At 33.6% G+C, this 15,838-nt stretch overlaps 1 protein-coding gene across 1 annotated transcript in view; it reads left to right on the forward strand.

The window, feature by feature from the left end:
* The first annotated feature begins 771 nt into the window (after positions 1-771).
* Positions 772-15,838, forward strand: part of LOC128868427 (homeobox protein 5) — a 46,215-nt gene continuing 31,148 nt past the window's right edge. The window contains exon 1 of the mRNA XM_054110507.1: positions 772-1,822. Within this exon, the coding sequence (XP_053966482.1) occupies positions 1,484-1,822 (339 nt within the window). The 5' untranslated portion in view covers positions 772-1,483. The remainder of the gene's footprint in view (positions 1,823-15,838) is intronic.

The following is a 15,838-nucleotide window of genomic DNA, read 5'->3' on the forward strand; positions in this document are numbered from 1 at the left end:
TTTGAAGATTAAACAAACTAATGAAAACGAAGTGTTTCCTGGTATATTGCAAAAAGAGTAAATCAATGTAAGATCACCAAATGCCCAGCTCTAAGTTAAAAACCAGATACTAATTCGACTACGATTGAAATAGATATGGGTTTTTAAAACTCTGTTGAACATACATAAAACTAGCTTAATTTCGATTATGATTATTCCTCAGTGTCATCGAATTTGGCAATGCCCTTATAATATCAAATTTAAAAAAAAAAATGTTTACCAATTTTGGTTCGTGTGCTTATATTTATTGACATTAAAAAGGAGAGCCGCACTGTCAATCATACCTTATTTATTACACTTTGGTATAAATCAATAAACATTTACTGAGGCAACCTTGTGCCTGATTTATGCAACATACTATATTAATCAAGGCGAATTCATACACCATGGTAGCAGTAGTACAAAAACAAAATGTACATGTGTTTTGTTTTTGCAACTTATTGACTTCAATAATTATTTCCACAAATTCTAAGAAATTCGATCAGAATGTAAACGAAACAAATCAGATTGTTAAGACAATTACCAAAATAGTTGTTGCTCTAGTGACACCACCTTATATGAATTCGCCTTGATGTTGTTCCTCTATTGCGTTTATTCTCTCCAATGTTGCTGTCCTTTAATAATACAGCTACACATGTTTACGAAAAATTATAATGACTTTATAAATATTTTCTAAAATTTCACAATATAACAAATAAACTGAGTGTAAAGTTTAAATAAACTTAAACTATTTAATAATGAGCGCTTAAAAATTTTAATCGCTTTTATTCCCCTATCAGAATCAGGGGGAAATGTCATAGTTGTGGTATGACAGCACTGTCGCGCGAATTAATTTTCATTCCTTGTCGCTTGTTACGTTCGTGTTGTTGCTATAGTGCGGATCCTCAAAATTTTAAAGTAAAATTGGGATATCTTTACATAAAAAATATTCAAATTAAAAATAAGTAGTGTTACTTAAATAGAAGGAACCATAAAAAGTGCAATAAGAACTTGTTTTAATAACTTTTGTAACATAAACAAGTGTATCCAAATATAAAAAAGGTTAGGTGACAAGAAAAGTGTGGAAGGGATAACGTATAAAAATCACGTACCAGCTAATGCAAAGAACCTTGATGTTAAAAGAAGGGAATACGCAGAAGTAGGAGAGAATTTAGCGTATCCAAAGGACTGAAAACCAGGAAAAATACTTGCCTCAAACGATCGCACAGTTAAAATTCACCTGAAATAAAAATTTGTATTGAGAAATCACAAACTTGTGCAAATTTGTGACTATAATAATTAATTGAACATTAAGTTTCAAATATATAATTTTAAGTACATATAATCAAGAGTGTATCTACAATAAGCTGTTTGCCATACCAATAACAACAAGTACCCTCTCTTTCTTTGAGCGAAAAATTCCAAACTTCCTGCATAAAGGAAGAGATTTATCACTGCCGTGAAAATGCAGATCTCGTGCAAATGTTTGAATTTCATAGCCACCACTAATAGTCAGGCGGCTAACAACAATGTTGGTATCATTAGTGTTAATAGCAACAATGGAACAGCAACAGCTGATGCACACGCAAATCGAAACCCATCGGCTGGTAATAATGCGACAACAGCCCATCCAGATGAGGATAGTAGCATGCCACTAGCGCAACAATCTATCGCCGGCAGTAATAATGCCGGTAATGGCAACAACAATGCAAACAATTTGTGCACTACATTAATGGAAGCGTTTCTGCAGCGTTTTCCACGAACATTCATCTTTTATTCACAGTGCATGGAGTTCTTTAAGCAGGTGCGTATATCCTTAAGTTTTATAATACACGCATATTTACAAATTTAAGCAGGATATTTCTATTTTGACTATTCCGACAAATATGAGAAAAATATATAAATATTGGAAAAGCTAGAAGATTTTGCTTTAAACCATACTATAGAGGAGTATTTCTCAAAAGTTTAAAGTTTGCCCTATTAGTTCTAATTATTTATTTGAAAATATGCCCCTACATACAAGTATACGTACGTATTTACCAGTTAATTATCATTGCTCCCTTTAGCAGTAAACCGCTAGTATCACATAACACTGTGCGACAGTGAAATTATACTTTCATGGAGACCTAGTACAACTTGTAGGTTTTGAAAAACTAAGAAAAATGGTATAGGAGAAATTTCCAATACACCCCCAAAATCTCATTTTATGGCCATAAAACCGTTTTTCAGTAGGTTGATGTGAATAATCACTCCTAACTTCGCCAATTTCTATCCGATCTCGAATTTGTTTTTTTAATTCGACAGAACAAAAACAAACCTTTTTGACAGTATGTTGACAATTTTTCTGAAATGACAACTGACGAGACTGTAGACGGAAGTATTTGGAATTTTTTTATTTTTTCTCTATTTTTTCAACTTTGACATAATTTTTACGATATTACCCGATATTGAGGATTTTTTTTAGTACACTACTGTTATAGTAAATTTAATTTTGCGTCGAATGAGCTATATTTGACTGTAATTGAATTAAAATTAATAGAGTTGTGTGAGTTTTAAGATTTTATTTATTTTTTACTAATTTGGCATCGAAGCATGAAAATGATAACAAGTGTCATTATAAACACATAATATTTATTGGAGTATTGTGCAGTGCAGCACTGTACGGTATGGTACGGTGCGGTACGGTGCAGTACACAACGGAACTGGTTCCAAACTTAAAAATGCATAGGAAACGGCCCTTTGGAGTTTAGTATGGTACGGTACATTTGTCATTCTCTTCATCAGTTTTGAATACTTCTCTGTAAAAAATTCGATCATCATCATTCATCTGAAGTCGTGTTCAACTAAATTCCATTGTTTAAATCGAGAAGCGAGCGTTTCAGATTGTCTTCCCGATAGAAGTAAATCACGAGAAAGATCCTGAAAATCTGAATTTGATACAATGTGTCGTTCTGAAGACTTAGAACCAGACGGAAAGTACTCTTCATCATCAGGTTTATTGTTATCAGTTTGGTCATCATCAGCAATGAGTTGAACTTCCTTCAGTTCATGACCTGCAGTTGAGTCAACCATATCGTCCAAGACTACGGGGTTCTTAACAGTTGCAACATCAGCATACTTTATGTGCTTTCGAGCTTTATAATGATGACCGTTTACGTCCGTTTTATAAAAATAACAATCATCTGGTTTATGATAAGGCTGATGATGCCACATCATCGGAGAATATTGAGAAATTCGACTTTTCTGGCAACGTTTTGATTTATATCTCTTGAATTTCAATGAAACAAACAATAAAACTTTGACGTTTTAATAAGGTTAAATTATAATAACAAACTTCTTTTGTTAATCAATGTACAGTGTGAACTTTGGTACACTTGGGAGCTTTTTCATATTTCTATTGAAAAAAAAAATGTGCTATAATATGTCAGATATTTTCGTAAGTTCTAACCAGTTCTGGTTTATGCAGTACAGTGTACTCTTATGTATACATATATAGTCCAATAAATATTACGTATCTATAATAACGCATCAAAACACGTCCTTATTCCCATTTAGCGTAAGTTATACCTACATACCAAATTAGTAAAAAAAAAAACTAAAATCTTAAAACTCACACAACTCCATTAATTTTAATTCAATTACAGTCAAACATAGCTCATTCGACGCAAAATTAAATTTACTATAACAGTAGTGTACTAAAAAAAATCCTCACTAACGGATAATATCGTAAAAATTATGCCAAAGTTGAAAAAATAGAGAAAAAATAAAAAAATTCCAAATACTTCCGTCTACAGTCTCGTCAGTTGTCATTTCAGAAAAATTGTCAACATACTGTCAAAAAGGCTTGTTTTTGTTCTTTCGAACTACAAAAACAAATTCGAGATCGGATGGAAATTGGCGAAGTTAGGAGTGATTGTTTATATCAACATACTGAAAAACGGTTTTATGGCCATAAAATGAGATTTTGGAGGTGTATTGGAAATTTCTGCTATACCATTTTTTTTAGTTTTTCTATGCCCACAAGTTGTGCTAGGTCTCCATAAAAGTATATTTAATTTTTTTTTTTGTCACACCGTGTAATCAGTCGTTTATCTCTTTGCGTATGTGCATACATATATTCTGCAAATAAAAAATGAGGTGATTATAGTTTACTCGGTGAGCAGTATACGTTTCCAAACACACTTTAATTGTTTTTAAGAATTCGTTGTATTTCTCTTAGAATAATAAGTGGGCATAGTGAGCAAAGGGCCTAAAATATTCGCTCAATTTTTTACAAATATTTCGCTTACATTTCTAAACAAAATGAATTCAATCCATTTATGTCTACTTACTCATTTATGTTGTAAAAAGTGTTCGTATTTTTATAATTGTGAACTTTATTGTTCAGACTGCCAAAGGTACTTTTATAAATTTTTTAAGGTATCACGCCCCGAATTATATCCTTAGGTGTGCAAACACAAAGCTGTGTCAATTATTGGAGGCCTTTAAGGAAAATTAAACGAAAAAAAAAAAAAAATTTCTTTTACGATTTACGAAAATTTACGATTTTTATAAATATTTTGACCATATGCACGTAAACCGTCCCAAGCATTTCAGCAAGAGCTCAGAAAACTTAAACGGTATTTGTGATGAACAAATATTCTATTAAGAGACTTTATAGCAATATACTGTGTATGTATATTAACATGTATACAAGTATTACAAACTAAAATTATCTTATTTCTAAATATTCCATTGAATATGTAAATATGTATATTCCTATTTTATGGGCCCAAGGATGGTTGCAATCTAAGTGTAGAATTGAATAAGTAAAAGTAATCAAAAACAAAGGACATAAATACCTATTATTGAGTATTTTATTTCTACATCTAGCCTATTTAGATAATTTTTTTTCTTTCCTTCGAAGTAAACATTTCGCAAATCCTCTTAATGTCATAACACCTCCGTTTCTAGTATCATCTTCACCAATACCATCAAACCACGCACTTCTCAACCAGCAAAATGTCTGCGATTATAACCTTCACTCTTCACGCCCTCCAACCGAAAGTGTTCTAATCAGCGTCAACACTAACCCCAAGCCAAAATAGCAATTATAAATTGTTTTGTTTATTTACCTGCTCGGCTGCAATTACATACATGCATACATATATGTATATATATATAAGGTCTATCGAGTTTGAGTTTCTTTTTTAAATTCAAATTGAACACAAACTCTTTAAATATAAATTCATGTACTCTTTGTTGGCAAGTGTAGTTGATAGAAGTTCTACAGTTTGTAAATGGTAAATGAAATTTTCCAAATGTGTTCCGCTTTGCATTGCATTTAGGCATAAATGTTACACTATTTCGGCAATGACGCTTCGCTTAAACCGAACTTGAACAGTTTCTAATCTATCTTTGAGATGACTCCCCATAAAGTAGTTCAGAAATGTTAAACCTGCAATATTGGCTGTCAAAATGTTGGTAGTTTCGTTGGCTGTTCCATTGGTATGTGGCAATGCCTTGTTGAAACCACTTATCCGCAATATCCATAACATCAACAATAGGCACAAAAACAAAACGTTTTCAAACGTTTCGATATCACAATCGTTGGCCGTAAACACCTTTTCAGCTATCCAATGGCATCACGAGACAACAAGGCCAGAAGAACGTGCAGTGGTCCTGCTTTATGTCTTGTACCGAGTCAGTCGACTTGAATTTTTCGTTCAACGTATCTACCATGTTGCTCTCGTTTTGCGAAATCGTACCAATTTTAATATTATCCAGGTTTTCTATTTAGCATCTTGTAACTTAATAGCTATTGAAAACTGTGACAACAAAACTGCTAAAAAATAAACTGATGCTTGAAAGATCCTGTATAAAAATGTTATTTTTCTTACATCTATAGGTATTTATGTGTATTGATATCGCAAGTCTACGTATATGTACAGGGTGTTTCATCTATATTTAACACATGAAAACTATGAATAAATAGTAAAAATTCAACTGGCTTTTCTTGATGTCCAATTGCGACGAACAATGGAGAAAGAAGTCCTAGAGGTTCGCACAGATATTTTCACAAACAACCTTCATATTCTTCAAACTGAAACTGAAAAACTGAAAAATGCCCGCAAACCTTTATTGCGTTCACTGAAAACGACGGGCGATCGCGGTATTTTCGAAGGTACGCACGCTGGATTAAGATATTCGAAGATTTATTTTCAGAATAAAATTTCACTATTTCTGACCGTTCTGTGACTATGAGGAACCAAGGCGAGCAATAACTGTCAAATTCAATGTTCTCATGTGCTAGGCATAGAGGAAACACCCTGTACATATGTATATACATTTAAGTCGTTGAGCTTTTTCTAGTTTCGCTTTTATATAGAACTAAAAGGTGAGCGAACACATGCTCTTCAATCTTTTAGTCACACTTAGGTGTGTATGAAAATATTTTTAATTTATTGTAGTGTTGTTGCTACTTCTAAGAATGCCTTATATTTATATTTATTTACTTACATTCGCTTTATATGTTTTTTGTACGAAAGCTTATCATTTAATTTGATTTTTTTCTTAATATCGTACCTTTATATGTAATATCATTAGAAGTCGATTATTTTTGGTTTATTTAACTAATGCGGGTATTTTAGTTATATAAATGTATAGTTATACATATGTTTGTGTATGCATATGTAGTTGTGTGAAAAAATGTGTGAAGGTCACTTGATTAGGGCCGTACTTAATATAGTTCAATGATGCGTATCTATACAATCACACACACATGCATACATATTCAATAGCCATGGGAGAGCATTAGTGGCAAAATATATATTTCAAGAAGCTGTATTGGAATATTTTTTTATAAATAAAGTGTACATATGTAATATTATAATTAATATTTTCCACGACAGTCGGTTCTACGTTACCGAAACGACCCGGATTTATATCCGGCCAAGGACTGTCACTCCTGCAGGATTCTCCGTATGTAAGTATGGGGAATCTTTATGCTGCTACAACAACATTCCATGGCATTCGGGACTAAATGTTCCGTATATATGTATGTATGTAAGTTGGGCTAAGGCCACCCAAACATTTAACAAAATATATTTGGAGGCATTTTTTCAAGCTGGATTGCAAGCGTCCTTAGGTCCCCGATTGCGTAATAAAGGCCATGTTGGGCGAATGTGGGTGTGAGGTACGATCGGCCAGTAAGATTTCTATAATTCCGCAGTTTAAACGTTTTTTGAATTGGTGACTTTTGTTTTGCCTCAGTTCTGGGGCGATTCCTATAGCAAATGACTGGTTGAGTAGATCAGTTAAATACCCGTATTTCTGGCTGTTGCTTTCGATGACTTCGTTTTAGTGATGACTTACACTTATTTATTTATGTAGTTCTTGTTTCTTGATTTAATTTTTTTATTTATTATCTGATCTACGTATTGAACAAATTGAATAAATTATTCTCAAAATAATAAATATTTATCGTATACAATTCTGGACAAAATTTTATTCACTCTATAATCAGATGGAAAGTATTGGAAAATTGTATAATAATTTCGTATATAAAAGTTAGTATTTAATAACAAAACAAAACGCTGAATATTAGTAAAAACAAAAATATAAATTAAAAAATATAGTCAAATATATGTATATTACATACATATAGTACATACATATTTACATATGCATAGGCACATACACACATTTAAGAATCACATGAGCCATAATAATATCTATAAAAACAGCTATAGCAACTAGTTTACCCCTTTTGATATGGTGGTCGAACCAAAACAACACTCTTCCAAGATTTTCGAGCAAAGCAAAACAAGAATGAATAGCAAAGCATATATAGGGTGTTTTTTTAGCTGCATGGTAACTATCGATATTGATAAATATGATTTTGCAGCCGAGAATGACAAACCGGTTTGACATTTCTGTTTAGTAAGGTTTGGCAAGTAAGAATAATGATTCCAAATTGTGGAACTTTGAAAAATAAAAATAAAATAAATAAATCTGTTCGCATAGTTCATAGATTAGATTCTGGCCGCATCATCGGCTCTTATATCTTTCAACATGAGGAAGAAGTTGCCGTTACGGTGAATGACGAGCGCTGTCGAGCCATAATTTAGCATCGATGATATTAGATTCCAACAAGGCGACACAACTTGCCATACAACGCGCTTAACAATCGATTTATTGTAATATTCAACCCACCATTTACGCCATATGGCCATATTCATTGGAAAAAGTAGTCATAGTAGTAAAATTGGACTGATCGCTGATCGAATGAACTATGTAACTCATAGCCGCAGCGGGCATATACGGGATATTATATTCGAAAAATAAGTTGCCATGAAGTTATCTATCAAATTGTAATAAAATAAATCATTCCAACAATATTTCGGTTTTGTATTATCATTTTAAGTTGTCAAACAACAACACCCGATACATAAATGCAGTAAGTAAAAAATACAGTACACTAACAACGCACACTAACGCAAAGCAAACAAAGTTGCGGCACGACAGACCGGCCGCCTTAATGGCTAGTAGCTGAATGCCAGCCTCGCTGACTGACTGGTCGAATGGCCAAATTGCCTTAAGCTGGCGCACACTCAACTCGCAAACTGTTCCATTCGATGCTTGCTGGCTTGTGTATTTTTTTTTTTTTATTATATTAAAATTGTGAAGGTGGAAGAAGTGGTGGCGTAATGAGGTGGGGTGGTATACATATATTGTAGTGGCGACGACGGCCAACGTTTTACGTTGAAGCAAACAGCCAACCATCCATCCAATATAGGCACATTTAGTTACTTTTCGGGTATGATGACGCCATTCCTACACTTAAGGTTCAATTTTTATTGTATTGTAGTATCAGATACCCCAGCGATTAGTGGGTACCTACGGGTGGAAATTTTCGGGAAACGAACTAAGTAAATGCGATACAGAGTAAGCGTTTGGAGTCCGAATTCTTGCCCTACCCACATTTGTAAACAACAACTACACATGCCATGAACTTATGTATGTACATATGTAATTGAATGTAAAAATAGGAGTAGTAAATAGGAGAGAAAAAAATGAAATGTAAGAGCGTTTGTCTTGACGAAGGTACATAGAGAATAGGATTGCTCTTGTACTTTTCCAGTACCAATTATACAGCACAAAAGTTGCTAAGAATTTGGCAGTATTCGTCTTCAAAGAAATAAATACTAACCACAAAATAATAAAATAATATAAAATGTTCTTAAACTTGCTTTCTTCGCATACGACTGATTGACTTGTTGTTTAAATTCTATCAGATACATTTACGTTAAATATTTTTATATTCCAATTTATTAGAAAGAAAAAAAACGTTTCATGCATTGCTATATCTATACTTCACTACACTTATACATTAATATACTCATATATATATATATATATATATATAATTGGCGCGTACACCCTTTTTGGGTGTTTGGCCGAGCTCCTCTTCCTATTTGTGGTGTGCGTTTCGATGTTGTTCCACAAATGGAGGGACCTACAGTTTCAAGCCGACTCCGAACGGCAAACATTTTTTATGAGGAGTTTTTTCATGGCAGAAATACACTCGGAAGTTTGCCATTGCCTGCCGAGGGGCGACCGCTATTTGAAAAAACTCATACTTCCTTTTATTATTTTCAAATTAAAATTTTTGAAATTTCATTTTCTTATATCTTCTTTTTATTTCCCTTCCATGTCAATTCTTTTTGCTGAAAAAATTAAAACGTGATAATTTTCAGCAAGAAAAAAGCACAATTAGATAGATGGCTGCATAGAATGCCTGTTGTTTTAGTAGCAGCTTAAAATATGCGCTATAAGCACCGGGGAAGCTGCTGAAGTCACAGTCCTTGGCCGGATAAATCCGCGTTGTTCCCGTAACGCAGAACCGACTGTCGGGGGTTAATGGCAAAACTTCCTCTGCCCGCTGGCTGAATTTAGGCACAGTATGCATGAACAGTCTTCAAAGCTAAAACATTTTATTTAAACTTTTAAGAGAAGTGGGTTCAGATGAAGTACACCTAATTATATTTATAAACGAATTTGATTGAAGACAAGTTAAAAGGAAAAAAAAAATATGTTTTACACTAATTGCTTTGTTTTAAGTAGTTAGTGGTAGTCAGGATTTTCAAAGAATTTTGATTCCATTTTACATTTCCATTTTCGTAAAGTATAATATCTTAAAAATATTGTGTGAAAACTTGAAGTAAATCCGACGAATACTTTTCGAGTTATTCAACAATTAACAAAGGGCGCTCGGGCGCTCCGAAGCGATAGCAAAACTTTAAATGCGTTTTTCTCAAAACTATGTTTTTGAACTGATGATCACTGTAACTTAAAAACCGGTTGGTAGATTTCAATAAAATGTATACTGCTTTTGAAAAACATAAAAAACTCGTGCCTGATCAAAGGATATTTTTTTTTTAATTTCGATTTTTTTAAACAATTAATTGTCGGTTTCTTTTTTCGAAAATCTGAAAAATATTTCCTGAGGCCGCCTTATTGTTAATTTTGAAAAAAAAGCTTCGATCAGTAACAAGATTATCTATTTATAAAACTAGTTTCTCTTGTCCGACTGATTTTAGATGAATCTCCAAGGACTTGTGATGATTACCGCAAGGGACTTCTGGAGAAATGGACTCCACACAAACAGCGATAACTTTTACAATTATTAATAGAGTAGAGTGAGATTTTTCGACGCACGTACGGAGCATTTAAATTAGTCTCTGGAAAATAATAATTCTAGCATATTTTAAATTTATTACAATATATACTCGTACTTGCATAGAGTAGTACAAACAAAATAAAATAAAGAATTTAACCATAATTAATTCAAGTGTACATATAACAATGGAGCAGCGTACGAAATATATGTATATGTTTAGGCACCATAAAAGTGATGTTTGCGTGTTGCTAGAACTTTAAGCGCATTATTTATAAGTTTTTGTGCATAACATGGTGTAGGTGTGTATGTGTGTACATACATAAGCTTTATATGTACATAGATACATACAACATAAACACCCAGACGGAAATTTTGGCTATAGGAACGTCAGTCAAAAATTTTAGTAAATAGTGTAGGAGAATTTTATGGGAAGGTGATGTTAACTGCTTTCTACGATTGCCAATGCGTAGTGCACCAAAAGTACCTTCCATCGGGGCAGACAGCCAATAAAGAATATTATTTATCCGTTTTGAAGCGTTTGATGCTGTACGTCGCAACGGCCGGAAATGTACGCAAACAATTAATGAATTTTGTCTGATGATAACGCGCCAATCGCACCGAGCCCAAATTGTGCTGGATTATTTGACTAAATATCAAGTAAATACCATCGTGCAAGCACCGTATTCACCTGATATGGCCCCGTGCGACTTCTTTTTGTTTCCCAACTTGAAGTTACCACTCCGTGGAAGGAGATTTCAGTCGATAGAGGAGATCAAAGAGAATGTGACGAAGGAGCTGAAGGCCATCCCTTCGTCTGCCTACCAGGGGTGCATGGAGGACTGGGATAAACGTTGGCACATGTGTGTTGCTTCAGACGGGTCATATTTTGAGGGAAATAAAATAAATTTGCCTGAATTTTAACTCTGTTTTTTTTTATTTAAATATTCCCGTTACTTTCTGAAACATACCCTTGAGGTTAAAAAACAAACCTTATTTTACCGGTATTTAGAAGGTATATTTCCATGTACTGTGGAACAATTTGCAGAGCTTTCTTAATGCAAAATTTTATTTAATTCATTCATTTAATTTCCATTTACTTATGAAATAACTTACTGATATTAAAAATATCTATTATTACAAGGTGGCACACAATTAGTTGTCCACATTTGTTTTTGAATAACATTTTTTTTTTACTAAATAATTGATTAAAATGAATCATTTCAAGTGATGGAAATCTTTATATTGCCCTTTACGCGCTGCATTGCTACTCTGTTTATATACTGCAGCTGTCCATTTCACAAGTGTCAAATATGATCTATGTACGACGCCATTTGCAAAAATTATAAATCTTCCGTTAGGATGATTAATTTCGCGCCACCTTGTACATGTTACCACAAGTAAGTATTTATTATCATTGCCTTCAGATATGTCATAGATTACACAGTGGTACAGCCATTTTAGCGACTAAAACAAACCAATACTTCAAATACTTTACATAATGAGTGAACTTCAGTTTTTTTTTTCATTCATGCTACGTCTACTTTGATCATAATTTAAAATGTTTGACGTTGTAAAAATATTTTGCGCACTGACCTTAACGCGTAGGAGTTTTTAATTTTCGGTGAACGCTAGTGCACCCTACACTTTTTAATTAACTTTCATGCAATTTTTTGTTTGTTTTTAAACAGAGTGTCAAATAATCAACTACATTTTTTACTCTATTTTTGCCAATAAAGTTGAGTCCAATTTTGGTATAATTTTTCGTCCGCCGTAGATGATGGCGAACGAAACAAAACATGCTAGTATGTTTTTATAACAACAACGACGAAATATATCGTCGGGTGTCCATCCAGCATCCAAAATTATTAGTGCACTGTTCTCGTGATAATTTCGGTACCAGTTTCGGATCTATCAATTCTCTCCTAATGTTTTCCTGTAAACGCACCTTACACCCAATCTCGCCTTGAAGTGGCCTTTTCATAGCTCCTAAGCCCGCTTTCTGCTTTTTTCCTCTTTCCTGCGCCGTTCAACAATTTTAATCCGATTGTTAATTTGACATTTGCACATATTATAGTATTGATTACGGCGACCGCCGTAGCTGAATGGGTTGGTGCGTGACCATTCGGAATTCACAGAAAGAACGTATGTTCGAATCTCGGTGAAACACCAACTTAAGAAAAACATTTTTCTAATAGCAGTCGCCCCTCGGCAGGTAATGACAAACCTCCGAGTGTATTTCTGCTATGAAAAAACTCCTCATTTAAATATCTGCCGTTCGGAGTCGGCTTGAAACTGTAGGTCCCTCCACATCGAAACGCACACCACAAATAGGAGGAGGAGCTCGGCCAAACACCCGAAAAGGGTGTACGCGCCAATTATATATATACATATCGCACCCTAAATACAAAAGGGGCACAACTCAAAATTTTCCACACTCGAGCTTGACTTGTTTACAGTAGCACAGAAAACAAACTATGTGACATATCACGCTGAAATTTGCCATGTAAGCTTATAACAGTCCTACCAAAAAACAAAAAATTTATTTTTGCCATATGCCATCCGCGGACCGTTTTATTGATAACGTCTCGTTCATATTTGAGCAGAAGTGCATTTTGAGTTGTGACCCTTTGTATTTAGGGTGCGATATATATTGATTTTAGAAACTTTTACATACCTGATTGTCCTGAAAGAGAGGAAAGCAGATTTAAAGACCTCGTTTTGAAATGCTTTTTTTTATTTTAATGAAATTTTGCACACTTGAACTTTGATGCAAGAGAAGTGCCATTCTTTGTACGAGTAGTATTTAAGGGCTCAGAAGGGTTATTTTAGTTTGAGGGATAGTAACACAACAAATTAGTAACACAATGGGCCTCCATCTTTGTTAGAAGTCTGCACCTAAATCTAGCGACTGCCAACTCAATCCGGAACCTTAGTTTAGAATACCTTTGATCTCTATTCAAGAATTTAATTCGCGATCTTTGCTCACTTAATCTTTAATATACGCACTTGTAAATACAGTTGTGTACCAGTTAATATTGAATAGTTCTGATATCTCTATTAGCAGATTATAAACTTATGATTATATGGTCCACTTGGGCCGTCGCACTTGTCGATATTATTGTTAGAACAAAAATTAATATTAACTTGAGAAACAAAGATAATTCAAACAAATGAGGAACTTTTTCTTTTTAAATTAAAATAAATGTAAATGTGTATTACTTTTAAAAACATATGTACGAACAATCATACATATATACTCTTAACAATAACATACTTATAAAAATTCTGTTGTTTGTAATGCAATAAATAAAGCGCAAATTTGCATTTACATTTTCACTTACATACCATTTTCATCCACATACATACATACATGTGCACGTAGCTATGTGTTAAATATAAAACGAAGTACAGCCACTGCAGGCAGTGCGATTCTGAGGTGTAAGTGTTGGCGGTTGCACGGCCTGTTGCACTGGCTGTTTTGCTTCCGACCACAATACAAGTTTTTGTTGCTGGCTGTTTCATTATAAATAAATTTTTGCATTAATTTCACCGCTTGAAATTTATTGCTATATTTGTTATTAAGTTTGTACTAAGGTGAGCGCATGTATGCACAGTAATCCACATAACCTAAGTAATTTTGTTCCTAAAACTAAATGTAATTTATTTTTGCCCCAAGAGTGTCATATTTGAAAAAAAAAAATTTTTCTAGATAAGTAGGCAGAAATGACCACCAGCTCCTGTTTTATGCTATGTAATGTGCCTTTATGTGTCGCATCATGAAATTTGGTGTGTTTAATCGGCAGCTATAAGACCACAAAACCAAAATACTAAGTAACGATAACTGAGCTACAAGTTCTGTGTGAATACACCTAACAGCATAACTTGTTTATGCTACGAATATGATGACATTTAAGCCTTCAATGCTACTAAACTCGAGAGAAGCTTCTGTTTCATTTAAAGGGTTAGTCCCGAAAAAAATTATGATTTTCAATCTTTTTTTTTGCTAGTCAATTGCTTTATTTTATAAAAATAAAAACATAGCATTAATACATCATGTTTCGACTTGACTTTAGTAAAATTTCAACAAAAAAAATTATAATTGTAATATGATAGTTATCGCTGTTTGTCCCTTGAGTCCCTTGCGGTGATCATCACAAGTCCTTAGAAATTCATCTAAAATCAATCGGACACGAGAAATTAGTTTTATTAATAGACAATCTTGTGCCTGATCGAAGCCTTTTCTCAAAATTAACAATATGGCGGCCTCAGGAAATATTTTTCAGATTTTACAAAAACAAAAACCGACAATTAATTGTTTAAAAAAATCGAAATTAAAAAAAAAATCCTTCGATCAAGCACGAGTTTTTTAGGGTTTTCAAAGCAGTATAAATCTTATTGAACTCTACCAAGCGGGTTTTAAGTTACAGTGATCACCAGTGGAAAAAACATAGTTTTGAGAAAAACGCATTTAAAGTTTTGCTATCACTCCGAAGCGCCCGAGCGCCCTTTGTTAATTGTTGAATAACTCGAAAAGTATTCGTCGGATTTACTTCAAGTTTTCACACAATATTTTTAAGATATTATACTTTAAAAAATAGCATTGTTTTGAAAATTTTGACTACCCATAACCCTTTAAAAAAATTTTTGCAGCAGAGAAACTTCGTGTGATTACTGGTGATAAATTTTGAATTTTTTGCGACTACGAATAAAGGTAAAAAAATGAATGTGAAGTTGAAGCCCGACGAAGCAGCGAAGTGCACTATTTCGAAGCCTAATAACTATGTTTGGAATATAAAGCTTTGTATTTGGGGAGATTGGAGTGGTGCGAGCTGTTGAAACCAATGTAAACCAATGTTTTTATGTAAACCACTTTAGAGGCGCTGTACCGAAAGCTATTGACGCTGCTGAACCGAGCATTGCTACGTAAATGAATGATCTAATGCGAGAGATACATTTTTTTTTATTATTATGATAGTGATCCTAATCACAGTTCGACGACCAGAAATCGTCGGGCAGTAGTGGGCGGTTCACATTTTTTTTATTATACTACCGCATAACCACACAATTCAATTAAATAAGGCATACGACAAGAGTGAAAAAACCATGCACGTGCCAAATATTTTCATTTTTTTGTATTTTTTTTTGTGTGTTTGAGTTTAC

This window comes from Anastrepha ludens, chromosome 6 (genome assembly GCF_028408465.1).
Source record: "Anastrepha ludens isolate Willacy chromosome 6, idAnaLude1.1, whole genome shotgun sequence".
Lineage (NCBI taxonomy): Eukaryota > Metazoa > Arthropoda > Insecta > Diptera > Tephritidae > Anastrepha > Anastrepha ludens.